Raw genomic sequence first — 13,438 nt, forward strand, 5'->3', positions numbered from 1 at the left:
CTAACAAAGTTGTCTAAACATATTCTGTTCTTGGCTCTCTAGGTCTTGGTTATCTGTAAGAAACTCCATTGTTAGCAGAAATTTTGTGTTTTGTCTTGCAGTTGGTTTTGTGTTGTCTTTTTCTAACACTGACCACATGGTTCATCATATTGGGCAAAATAATGTCATTTGCCACTGGAATTCCAAAAAAAATTTACAGCTGATTTTCATTTTAAAACCTGAGTGCACCTTAAGACTTTTGTGCACAAGTGTGTATATGTGTGTGTGAACATGTTCAAAATAATCAGATATTTTATTACATAAAAACTGTCATCAGGACCAGGCTCTGATGGCTCACACCTGTAATCCTAGCTACTCAGGAGGCTGAGATCTCAGGATCACAGTTCAAAGCCAGCCCAGACAGGAATGTCATGAGACACTTATCTCTAATTAACCACCAGAAAATTGGAAGTGGTGCAGTGGCTCAAGTGAGTGTTAGCTCGAGCTGAAGAGCTCAAGGACAGTGCAATGGCCCAGAGTTTAAGCCCCATGACCAACAAAACAACAACAAAAATAACTATCATCATGGTGTGAGAAAAGTAGTCTTCTTTATCAAACTTCTGTTTGCTTCTGTTTTGTATGGTGATAATTTTTGGTATTTATTTGGTTTTGATTTTTTTTTTTCAGTTGTGGGGCTTGAACGCAGCCTGGGTGCTGTCCCTCTGCTCTTCAGCTCAAGGCTAGTGCTCTACCACTTGAGCAACACCACCATTTCTGGTTGGCTCATTGGAGGTAAGAGTCTCATGGACTTTCCTGCCCTGGCTGGCTTTGAACTGTGATCCTCAGATCTAAGCCTCCTGAGTAGCTAGGACTACAGGTGTGAGCCACTGGTGCTTGGCTGGCTGGCCTTTCTTTTGTGGGAAAAAAAGGCATATCATGCTCTAAAGAGAAATTATTCAGGACTCTGTTATGTTGGGGGGATGGTGCCTCTGTTAGTAATTTGACATCAGAATAAGGGATGAATGTGATGTGATCTCCCCCCAAATTGTAATGACAGCCTTGTGCTGTTAAATAGTGCAGATGCAACTGTCACTGCAGCCTTTTTCTACTTGTCCTTGGACTTGTAGTAGGTATCCAAAGAGAACTTAATCAACTGGCTTGTCTTTTCAACAAAGTAACAAATGTTACCCCTATTATTTTAGAAGAAATAAATCAGAAAATGAAGGAGTTATGAACAGGGATTTTATAAAATCAGGCTGCCATAGATTATTTGCTGATAATAAGAAAACCATTTAGGATGCGAACAATTTGAAGGATTGTCTTGTTCTAGTATACTGACAATTCCCAAAAAATTCAGAACCAGTTAGACCAGCTCAAAAAGAATTGAGCAAGTTGAAAATTGGTAATGACTGGGCTCCCAGGATGGTTGTCTTAGCTATGGCCTTTTTAAAATGACCCCTATCTGGGGCTGGGAAGGTGGCTCAGTGGTAGAGCGCTTGCCTTGCATATATGAGGCCCTGGGTTCGATTCCTCAGCACCACATAAGCAAAAAGAAAAAAGCCGGAAGTGGTGCTGTGGCTCAAGTGGTAGAGCGCTAGCCTTGAGCTGAAGAGCTGAGGGACAGCGCCCAGGCCCAGAGTTCAGGCCCCATGACTGGACCAAAAAAAGAAAAAAGAAAACGTACTCATTACCTTGCTCACGTAACTGTAAACCTCCTGTAAAGTTTCTTTACCATAACATAGAAAAATAAAAAAAAACATAAAAATGAAAATAAAATGACCCCTATCCTATTAGGGGTCATCCTGTTCGCTCTGTCTCTCTTCCAGTGTTTATTCTCTAGCATTTAGCATGCTCAAGCAGAAATGAAAATCATGCTGTCTCAAATAATAAAAAAAAAAGGGGGGGAAGGCTGGGCGCTGGTGGCTAAAGCCTGTAATCCTAGCTACTCAGGAGACTAAGTTCTGAGAATTGCGGTTTGAAGCCAGCCCAGGCTGAAAAGTCCCTGTGAGAACTTTATCTCCAATTAACCACTCAAAAACTGGAAGTGACTCAAGTGGTAGAGTGCTGGCCTTGAACACAAAGAGGCTCATAGACAGTGTCCAGGCTCTGAATTTAAGCCCCACAATCAACAAAAAAATAGGAGTGGGGGGGATGTTCTGGAGTCCAGATGAGACAAAGAAAGGGTTAAAGCAGTTATAATGCTACCTCTGTAGCACTCAGAAGGCTAAGAGCTGGAAAGGTCAATGGTCAAGACAAGGCAAAGATATAAGTTATTATCCTAAGTGTGTTTTAGTTAGACCTGTTTGGACACTAAAAGCTTAAGAACTTGGAGATAAGATGAATATCTCTGTTAAGGTTAAAATGTTTATTGCTTCCCTTTGCTTCTAATGATAAGGGAGTCAAATATCACTATGCATAATCTATAGCTCCCGTTAATGGTTGTAACCACAAGAGAGATGGATACCCTAGTTTCTGCACGTACCTGTAGACACCTTCCCTGAGCTGAACTAAATAAATTAGCTTGTTAATGGGAAGTCAGGATTCAGAAGCCAATGAGTGCTGGCCCCTTGGCCCCCCAATTTTCCTGTCCCCCCTCTCATTTCTTTGGTCCCAGTATCCCATCATGCTGTCCTTGGTTCCAGGTAGCAACAGTGACAGAGCATAAGAAAACTTAGTAAGAGTGAGAGACCCTGTGTTCAAGAGATAGCTGCACAAAGAAGGAGGAGGAGGAGAAAAAAATGAAGTACTGACACATGACACTAAATACATTATGAATAGTAAATTGTACACTTAAAAAGAACAAACTTGGGCTGGGAAGGTGGCTCAGTGGTAGAGCGCTTGCCTTGCATGCCTGAGGCCCTGGGTTCGATTCCTCAGCACCACATAAGCAAAAGAAAAAAGCCGGAAGTGGCTCTGTGGCTCAAGTGGTAGAGTGCTAGCCTTGAGCTGAAGAGCTGAGGGACAGCGCCCAGGCCCAGAGTTCAGGCCCCATGACCGGAACCCCTCCTTCCCCCCTGCCAAAAAAAAGAACAAACTTTAAGGTATGTGAGTTATGCCTCAATAAAGTTATTTATAAAATACACAAGAACACAGAAAGAAGTGTGGAAAGATGCAGACTGAATATTAGTGTTTACTTTTCTATGGTCAAGTTACAGATTTTTTTAAAGTAGTTGTTTTTGTGATGTTACTTGATATTCTTGATTAGACTTCTATTTAGCACTCACAGATTGGATTTATTTTTGTTGGTGCTGGGGCGCTGTCCTTGAGCTTTTCAGCTCAAGATGAGTGCTCTACCACTTGAGTCACAGCACCACTTCCAGTTTTCTGGTACTTAATTGAAGAGTCTCATGGACTTTCCTGCCCCGGCTGGCTTTGAACCGTGATTCTCAGATCTCACCCTCCTGAGTAGCTAGGAACCATCAGTGCCCTCCCTTGTTTATTTATTTTTATATTATTTATTAATTTAGTTCTGGGACTGGCCCTGAACGAAGGGCCTGGGAACTATCCCTTAGTGTTTTCACTCATGATTAGTATTCTACCACTTGAGCCACAGCTCCATTTCTGGCTTTTTGGTCGCTCATTGGTGATAAGAATCTCTTGGGCTTTCTTGCCCAGGTTGGCTTCCAATCACAATCCACAGATCTCAACCTTCTGAGCAATTAGGATTACAGGTGTGAGCCACTGGTGCCTGGCCTAGATTGGTTATTTTCAGTTGGCTTGAGGAAGCACGAATGAGGTTTGCCAGCCCCTTTCTCCCAGTTTCATTGTAGGGAGACAAGTCTTCAAGCCCATCTTCCAGCTGACCTGAACATGCAGTTGGCCAGAGAAAGCCAGAGGTACAGGATGGATTGTCTTGTGTGCAATTCAGGTATCTAGGCCTCCCACTCACCCCAGCCTCCACACTGTGGGCTGGGCCCCTCTGGGGAAGACGCACCTGATCCGTAGCCTGGGCTACACCTGCTCTGTCTGCAGCCATGTGACAGTCGCCAGGGACAACCAGATTAGAGTTGGACCACACAGACACTACTGGAGGAAACAGATCTTCCTTCACAAGTAAATTCAAATCAAGTCTGAGAAAAGAGCCGTAGGCTTTCCAGGCTCAGATCTAACCCTGGAGGCATTTGTGAACAGATGAACAGACAGAATCACAGAGGAAGCCTCTCTGTGGTGCTGAGCTTGACTTCTGCTTAGAAAAAATAGTTTTGTCTTTCCTCTATTCCCACACCTGGATCAGCAAAGACTTCTCCTGTGACCCTCAAGGTGTGGGATTTCCCTCCTCTAGCGGGCACGCAATCAGTGCCATAGCAGAGGGCTCTGGGTTTCCTCTAATTCAGTTCTGACTCTAGCCACCTAGGGACAGGATTGGATACCACAGGCAGAGGGGCTCAGGCCTCAGGGCAGCTATCCCCTCTAGATGTCACGTGCAAGTCCCAGTTGTTTTATGGATCTTCCAGTTACTGACTCTTTCCAGGACTTGATTAACGTTCTTGACTAGATCACAGAACTCAGGCAAACATTTTGCTTGCTGGCTTATTACAAAGGATATTATGAAGGATACAGAGAAAGTCACAAACATGGTGGGTGAAGTATAGGTGAAGAGGCACAGAACTTGATATTCTCTCCAGGAACCTTCTTGTGCTCAGCTCTCCATGTCCTGTGCTTCTGGGTTTTCATGAACACTTCTATGTGTGTTGCTAACAGACAATGGTGGGAAAACCCAGCCAGGCCTGTCTATGGAGATTCTTTTTGGCTTTTTTGTAGAACATTCCTTCCTCCAGGAAGGAATAGAGGAGTCATGCTATCAGACCAGGTAGATCAGGTAAGTGACTTACAGCCAGCATCTCCAGTGGAGGGGAAGATGACAGTTTGTGCCTTGGTAAAAACAAAGTCTAGTTTCTCCTTCCTCCCTTCCCTCCCCCCTCCCTCCCTCCCTTCCTCCCTCCTGTCCTTCCTTTCTCCCTCCCTCCCTCCCTCCCTCCCTTTTGTGCCAGTGCTAGGGCTTGAACTCAGGGCATGAGTGCTGCCCCTTAGCTTTTTCACTCAAGGCTGGTGCTCCACCACAGGAACCACAACTCTACCTCTAGTCTTTGGTGATTAATTGGAGAGGAGTCTCCCAGACTTTTCTGGCTGGGTTGGCTTTGAACCATGATGAGCTGTAGGTCAAGTGATAGAGTGCCAGCCTCGAATAAAAATGTTGAGGGACAGCCCAGGCCCTGAGTTTAAGAACCGAGACACACACCCAGATAGACACACACAGAAACCCACACAGATACACACACACACACAGGAGGAGGAAAGGAAGAGGAGAGGAGAGATGTTTTTCTCGAAGGGGCATCTTGACCACGGGTACCGGTCTGAGGGAGGAGGACGGAGACTTGGCCTTTGCAGGTCTCCTACAGAGTGTCCACGGCGAGCAGTCGGAAGGCGGGGGGCCGCGGGACTCAGATCCGTCCGAGTCGGGCTCCGAATCCCCGATCCTCCCTTCTCGGTGGGGGACAGCTCTCTGGGAACTTTAGAAACTGTCCTTTCAAACTCCGGTGTCCGTCCGTCCGCAGAGGCTCTGGGTGCGGCTCAAGCGGCCGTCCAGGCTCGGGGATTCACAGCCCCGCCCTCCGCCGGCCCCGCCCGGGCCGGTCCCACTTGGAGCTGTCCTGCGGGACAGCGGATGCACCAACTCACTCCAGGCTCGGCGTCTGTGTCGCGGGCCCCCTGCGCATCTCCTGACGGCTCCTTCCCAGACCCACCCGCAGCGGCTCTTCCCCCTCACTGGGGAGCCGGGGGAGGGGGCTGACTGGATTCTCAGGGTCCCACAACTACGAGGAAGGTGACTCCCAGCGCCGGACGCTGGGAATCGGGATAACCAAGACACAGCAGCGTGCGACACAGGCAGAGGGGATGTGGACGCGAGCAGGCGTCCCAGGGGAAAGGGGCGCAGTGGAGACGAGATGGTGGGGTGCAGGCGTCCTGATCACCTGTAGACAGCCCCCGCCGCCGCGCGCCCCCGTCCCAATGAGCGCACCCCCATGCTTATGCGCCCCATCCCAGCGAGCGCACCCCATACCTGTGCGCCCCGTCCCAGCGAGGGCACACCTATACCCGTGTGCACCCTTGTACCCGTGCATCTCCGCCCCACCGAGCTCCGCCCTCCCCCGTACCTGTGCCCTACCCCCCACTCCGCCATACCTGTGAGCCCCCGTCCCAGCGAGCGCACCCCCCCCATGCCTGTGCGCCCGGATCCCAGCGAGCACACCCCATATATGTGCGCACCCCCGTACCTGTGCGCCCCATCCCAGCGAGCGCACCCCATACCCGTGCGCCCCGTCCCAGTGAGCGCACCTCCATACCCGTGCGCCCCGTCCCAACGAGCGCACCCCCATACCCGTGCGCCGCGTCCCAACGAGCGCGCACCTATACCAGTGCGCATCCCTGTACCCGTGCGTATCCCCCGTACCTGTGCCCTACCCCCCACTCCGCCATACCTGTGAGCCCCCGTCCCAGCGAGCGCACCCCCCCCATGCCTGGATCCCAGCGAGCACACCCCATATATGTGCGCACCCCCGTACCTGTGCGCCCCATCCCAGCGAGCGCACCCCATACCCGTGCGCCCCGTCCCAGCGAGCGCACCCCCATACCCGTGCGCCCCGTCCCAGCGAGCGCACCCCATACCCGTGCGCCGCGTCCCAGCGAGCGCGCACCTATACCAGTGCGCACCCCTGTACCCGTGCGTCTCGGCCCCACCGAGCCCTGCCCTCCCCTGTACCTGTGCCCCACCCCCCACCCCGCCATACCTGTGCGCCAGCTGCCACCGCGCGCCCGTCTGCCAGGCGCACTGCACAAGGAGGCGCTGGACCCGGGCTCGAGTCCCGGGCCGCCCCGGGGAGCCGGGGAGGAGCGCAGGGAGAAAGGAGCCCATTGGCCTCGAGCTCCCGCGGCCCGCCCCAGCTCCAGCCACGGGCCACGCCCCGGGGGAGGGGCAGCGGCGAGGGCGGGCACCGAGCGGTCCAGAGACCAGGACACTCGGTGGGCTCTGGGGTGCGGCGCATCCTGACGCAGTCACCTCTCATCCCCAGTAACTCACCAGATGACAACGCTCTCCTACCCCCACCCCCGAGAGAGGGGGGGGGAAGAGGGAGAGAGAGAGGAAGAGAGAGAAAGGGAGAGAGGGAGAGAGAGAGGGAGAGAGAAGGAGGGAAGGAGAGATAGAAAGAGGGGGGAGGCTCCTGGGAGACAAAAGGCCCTTGTGAAGGAAATGCAGTCATCTTGCCCACATCCACCCCATCTCGGCCCTCACTGGCATCTTCATTGCAGAATGACTCGGATCCCAAAGGGCTCCCAAGTCTTCAGCCCTAAGCCAAGAGCCAGGTACCTCGGTGCCAGAAGGACCAAGGCCCGGTGGTGGGGGGATGGGGCGGGACCCAGAGACCAGGTAGCTTTTAGGAGCCCTGCCTGCAGCTGTCCCCCTTTTTCCTGTCCACTCCCAGTGTTAGCCTCGACCAAGATTACAGGTCCCAATAAATACAGGATTCGTCGCAAACATAACAGAATTTCCTCCTGGTAAATAACAGGGCAGAACCCAGGCACCTATAGAGGATGGAGCATGGTGAAACTGAGTAAACCGGAGTCCCTGCCATTGCGAGGGCAAATTAATGCAGCCTTTCCTGGATCAGGTTAGGCAGGATGAGTTAAGATCCTTAAATGCGAGCCACACAAGTGCCCGTGGCTCAGGCCTTAATCCTAGCTACTCAGGAGGCTTAGATCTGAAAATCAGTTTGACGCCAGGCAGGCAGGAAAGCCCATGAGCTATGGCTTAAGTGGTAGAGCATCAGACCTTGAGCACAAAAGCTATGGGACAGTGTCCCAAGCCCTTGAGTTCAAGCCCCAGCATTGGCACCAAAACAAGAACAATCTCATGGCCATATGCTTTTTGAATTAGTAATTCCTTTCTAGGATATCTTAAAGAAATAAACCAGCAATAAGGCTTTATACTCAAAGTTCACAGCTAAAAAAGAAATGCACAAAAGATTACAAGGATAAGTTCTAGAATATCCATATAATGGATTCAGACAACTAGTTTTGTTTGTTTTTTGGTTGTGGGGCTTGAACTCATGGCTTGGGTGCTGTCCCTGAGCTCTTTTGCTCAAAGCTAAGCACTTACCACTTTGAGCCACAGTGAAACTTCTGGTTTTCTGGTGGTTTACTGGAGATAAGAGTCTCACAGACCAGGCACTGGTGGCTCATGCTTGTAATCCTAACTACTTAGGAGGCTGAGATCTGAGGACTGTGGTTCAAAGTCAGTCGGGTAGAAAAGCCTCTGTGAGACTCTTAAGTCCAATTAACCACTCAAAAACCATTAGTGGAGCTGTGGCTCAAGTAGTAGCGCTCTAGCCTTGAGCAAAAAAAGAATTCAAGAGGGGCTGGAAAGGTGGCTCAGTGGTAGAGCGTTTGCCATGCATGCATGAGGCCCTGGGTTTGATTCCTCAGCACCACATAAGCAAGAAGAAAAAAAGCTGGAAGTGGCGCTGTGGCTCAAGTGGTAGAGTGTTAGCCTTGAGCTGAAGAGCTGAGGGATAGCGCCCAGGCCCAGGGTTCAGGCCCCATGACAAAAAAAAAAAAAAAAAAAAGTCTCATGGACTTCCCTGGCGGGGCTGGCTATGGACCATGATCCTCAGACCTCAGCCTCCTGAGTAGCTAGGATTCTAAGTGTGAGTCACCAGTGCCTATCACAACTGTTACTTTCTTTCATTTGTGCAATTCATGTTTTTCCCCAGGAGGCAGGTATAACTTACCTTTTATTTTTGTATCAAAAAGATACAAAAACTCTTTCAAAATGTGCAAATGTGAAGAGGACTGGAGAGAGAGAAAAGAATGGAAAAAATAAAATTTTGTGTGTGTCGGACTGGGGCTTGAACTTAGGACATGGGCATTTTCCTTAACTTTTTCACTTGACTAGCACTCTACCTCTTGAGGCACAGCTCCATGTCTGGCTTTTTGGTGGTTAATTAGGGATAAGAGTCTCACAGATTTTCCTTCCCTGCTCTGGCTTTGAACCACAATCCTCAGATCTGTCTCTTGAGTAGCTAGGATTACAGGTGTGAGCCATTAATGGCCAGCAGAAATTTTATTCACCTTATGCAATGGAAACTAAATGGGGCCTCACTTGATTCCAACAGTCTGGTCGTCTGATGATATTAGCAGTCCTCCCTGCCCTCCCTCCAATACCGCAAAATGACTTCCAACTCTCACTAGTTCTGGGTTACAGCCCAGTCACTGGACTCCTGTGTATTTCTCATTTTCAATCTCTTGCATTTTCCTCACTCTGCTATGTGAGTCAGGTTTAGAAGCTACCAACATTTGATCTGAAAATAACTTGGTATTCACCAGACACAGTTGTAATTTTCCAGCCTGTGTCTTCCACTTGCCATGTGGATTCCACTGAAAACTCCCATTTACTTGGGGTTGGACTAGGGGACGTTTGCCAAAGAGCTAACAAAAGCTCCAAGGTTTTGGGCCAGAGCTTTGGCAGAGCCAGGCTGCTGGTGAGGAACTTGGAGAAACACGTGCAACCTTTGGCCTCTCCACTCTCCCCCTTCCCAGCCTCTCCCTCTAAAAAGCCGCAGGCACACTTCCATTTTGGACATTTTAATTACAAAGTTATAAAACACACCATAGATTATTTTTTCATCTAAGTCTCAAGGAATAAAAAACAAATGAGGCATATAGACAGGCCTAAATCTGTATCTGTGTGTGTGTGTTGGTAACTGGGACTTGAACTCAGGTCCCTGTCACTGTCCCTTAGCTTTTCTACTCAAGGGAGACAGCTCTAAATCTTAAAAGATAAAGGAACTATTGTTGCTGCTTGAGTACTTCCGAGTAGCTTTGCTTCCAAAATTTTTATTTTGTTCAGTAGGAAAGAAAGGTGCTTTGGAAATAAGAATTACCTGGGTAAACAGGCACACACTGAAGGCTGTATTTGTGGATGGGTATGACTTATAGGCCCCAGGGGCTAGGTATGTCCTTTCGTACTAAGGACATGGGGGTAGGGGAAGGAATCACGAGGCCAAACATCTGTCCTTCAAGGAGACAGCCTGCTTACTCAGAGCGAGACAGCGTTGCAGGGCTGGTGTTCTGTGAGAACAGAGGCCCATTCTAGCCATCTGGTCTGCAGACACTTGCTTCGTTAGGAGGAGATCTGGGTTCGCTGCCTGTCATTCTAATGGCCAGGCTGGGTGCTCTGGCTAGCAATCCTCTTTGTTCCCTCCTTGTGGCTCGTGTCCTCCTTAAAGCTGCCTCTCTGCTGGGAACCCTGTTCCTTAGTCAAGGGAAATGCAAGTAGCTGGGCTTCGGGCTAGCCCTCCAGATAAACTCTGTGGTTGTCAGGGAGTGGGAGCCAATACCAACAACAAGGCCTCTGTCACCCATACCCTTTCAGGAGGGGGAAGGCGGTCAAGGAGGAGGAGTGGCAAGGGTCCAGACTGTTGGGTGAGGGCCAGAGAGAAAGAACCTGTTGTTAGAGGCCTTATGTCCCCCACTGCTGTGGGGGAGACAGAATGAACCGGCACTGCTGACTCCACTCTCCTGTTCCAGGGGCACAGACACAGGGCAAGAGGCAGGGCAAAGAGCCAGACAGAGTAGGGCCGGGGACAGAGGGCTGTTCAGCTGAGCCGATGACAGCACATGTCTGTTAGATGGGAGGGCAGGTATACAGAGCGCTTTTCCTTAAGGGTTGCCTGCCCACCCCACACAAGCGTTTGGGACCAGCCCCCTCCAATGTCACGCCCCCTTCTAATTCTTCAGTTAAAAGCCTCCACGTTGGAAATCAAAGTTCTGAATGGGAATTGTGGACAGGGGAGGGGCATACTGGGGATTTGCATATTTATCCCCGAACTCTGAAAAGCAGTAGAGTGGCCTACAATAGGGGAAGAGTTGAACAGAGCTGCTCAGTTCAAAGAAAGGAAAAGTCTTTGCTTGACCAGAGATGGGACTCATTCTAAGATGTCCGAACTTGACCTAATTTTCTCCTGAAATTCGAGGATAAGGCAGGAACAAAAACAAACGTGAATTAGAAGCTAGGTGCCAGTGGCTCATGCCTATAATCCTAGCTACTCAGAAGGTTGAGACCTAAAGATTGTGGTGTGAAGTCAACCCCAGCAGGAAAGCCCATGAGACTCATATCTCCAATTAACCACCAAAACAAAAGCGGGAAGTGGAACTGTGGCTCATGTGGTAGAGTGTTAGCCTTGAGCAAAAAATGTCACAGACAGTGCCCAGGTCTAAAGTTCAAGCCCTGGTACCAGCACATACACAAAGGAACCGACAGGCCTTCCCACAAATTGATGGTCTCTTCAGTGCTTAGAATTTGTCTCTGAAGGGGAAAACACACAAGCTCACGGTGTCCAGTAGGCTCTTTTCAGAAGTGTCATAGGACGGCAGCTTGCAGAAGAGAATGAGGTAGCACAATCCGAGGAGTTGTTTAGAGACCGTCTGCTTAGGACAAGTGCTGCTTGTACACCTCTCCCTGGGACACTGATGTCACAGGAATTGTGGTGACCACTTGATTCTGAAACACAAAAACTTTTATTCTTTCGAACACCCAGAGGAAGATTAGCAGGATGCTGACATACTGGACCCAGGCAAACTTGATCATCTCCCAGAAGCCTGGTTGGTAGGTACAGACAGTTAAGGAGGCACAGCCGACATGGAAGCAAGTTATGCTAAGGCTCAGGTCAGATGGGAAATGGCAAGAATTTTTCTAATATCCTTAAGATCAGAGGGATAACCAAAGATTATTAAGGCATAAATATGGATGGTTCTAACCTAAAATTTCCCAGAAAGAAATGTGAACAGGAAATGAACTTTTTTTTCTGAACAGCAGACAGACACCAGGACTGGAACAATTTTCAGTCTCAGGCTGGCATCCCACAGCTGTTCCTACTTGGGATAGCTAAGGATTCCCTTCTTCTTTTTGTGGAAACTGAGCCATCGCTGGCTATCTAACAGAAAGGATATGAAATGACTTCCACGGGGTAGCGAATGACAGCGTTGATCACGAAGGGAGCTTCGCCGGCTCTGCCCACCAGCCAGAGGGGGTTGGGGTCATTCAGGACAGTGGTAACTGCAATACAAGCATTAACGATCGATCCAGCCCATTAATATTAGGGACTAAAGATATCCTTTGATTCTTAAAGGGATCTTCTGCACTTTAGAATGAAAACCATTAAAAGGAAAGAGAGTTTCTTACACATTATTTAAAATATTTGTTACACTATGTCAAAGACTTGCAAATGGTCTGTGTTCTACAACTACTGAACTGCTGGATGCATACTAAGGTGCCAGTGAAAATAATATGGATTAGAACTTTGCAGCAGTCAGGCGGAAACATATCACAGAGTTGAATAAATAAGAACAACTTGGATCCCAAAGCATTTCTAACACTACAATAGCTGTATATAGAGTCAGTATATGGATAAGGAATGAAGGAAGGAAGCCAGGGTCCAGTGGTTCACATCTGTAATCCTCGCTACTCAGGAGAGTGAGATCTGAGGATCCAACCCGGGTAGCAAAGTCTGTGAGACTCTTTGTCTCCAATTAAGCGCTAAAAAAAAGTCAGAAATAGAGCTGTGGCTGAAATGGTAGAGCACTAGTGTTAAGTGAAAAAGTTCAGGGACAGTGCCCAGGTCCTGAGTTCAAGCCTGGTACTGGCACTAAAGGAGGTGAAAAAAAAAAAAAAAGGTGAGGTGGAGCTGAGGTGAAGCTTTGTGCCAGAGCATTTGTCAAGGATGTGGATCGGGTTCCTGCTGCTGCCAGAAAAAAAAAAAGAAAAAGAAAAAAGGAGGAAAGGAGAGAATATAGACTCATGACTTTTCATTTTGTTTAAAACCTTCTATTCCTGGCATATACTGGTACTATATTGCTTAAAATTAGGAAGACCGATGGGCATTATAGGTTTCCTGTTTGTGAAATGTCTGTTTGTAGTACCCAGGAGGTCAGGTGTCCACATACCGATTTTGATGCCTTTGGGGAAAATCTCAGGTCACTCACCAGGCCCAGAGTGTGGAGTCCAGCACTGGTGAGGCCTGTGCACTTTACCTGTGAGGACAGAACTCTGCCTGCAGCCAGAACTGTGGGTGCTTCTGTCCTCCTACTGGATCAATTACCTCCTACATAGATGGGGTGCCTTGTACCCAACTGTTTCTTCTTATCTTTTCAGAGGGAAGTACTGAGGATTGAATCAGGGCTTTGCTCTTGCTCTACACTAGAGCCACACTTTGGTTAACTGAGGCAGAGTCTTGCTTTATGGTCTTGGGTGGCCTGGACTGCGATCCTCCTATTTGTGCTTCCCTACATCACTGGGATGACAGCTATGTGTCATTATTCTCAGCCACTGTGCTTTCCTCGTGTCTGAGAACAGCCGTGGTATTCCACCATACCCAGAGGTGCTGGACACTTGAGAGCTTCTCCC

General features: G+C 49.0%; 1 protein-coding gene across 1 annotated transcript in view; it reads right to left on the reverse strand.

The window, feature by feature from the left end:
* Positions 1–11,244: 11,244 nt before the first annotated feature.
* Tmem231 (transmembrane protein 231) overlaps positions 11,245–13,438 on the reverse strand; it is an 11,760-nt gene continuing 9,566 nt past the window's right edge. Inside the window, exons 4-5 of the mRNA XM_013012693.1 lie at positions 11,986–12,091; positions 11,245–11,645 (exon numbers count right to left, since the gene is read on the reverse strand). Of these exons, the coding sequence (XP_012868147.1) occupies positions 11,465–11,645; positions 11,986–12,091 (287 nt within the window). The 3' untranslated portion in view covers positions 11,245–11,464. The remainder of the gene's footprint in view (positions 11,646–11,985; positions 12,092–13,438) is intronic.

The sequence above is a fragment of the Dipodomys ordii genome, unplaced genomic scaffold (genome assembly GCF_000151885.1).
Source record: "Dipodomys ordii isolate 6190 unplaced genomic scaffold, Dord_2.0 Scaffold18, whole genome shotgun sequence".
NCBI classification, from domain to species: domain Eukaryota; kingdom Metazoa; phylum Chordata; class Mammalia; order Rodentia; family Heteromyidae; genus Dipodomys; species Dipodomys ordii.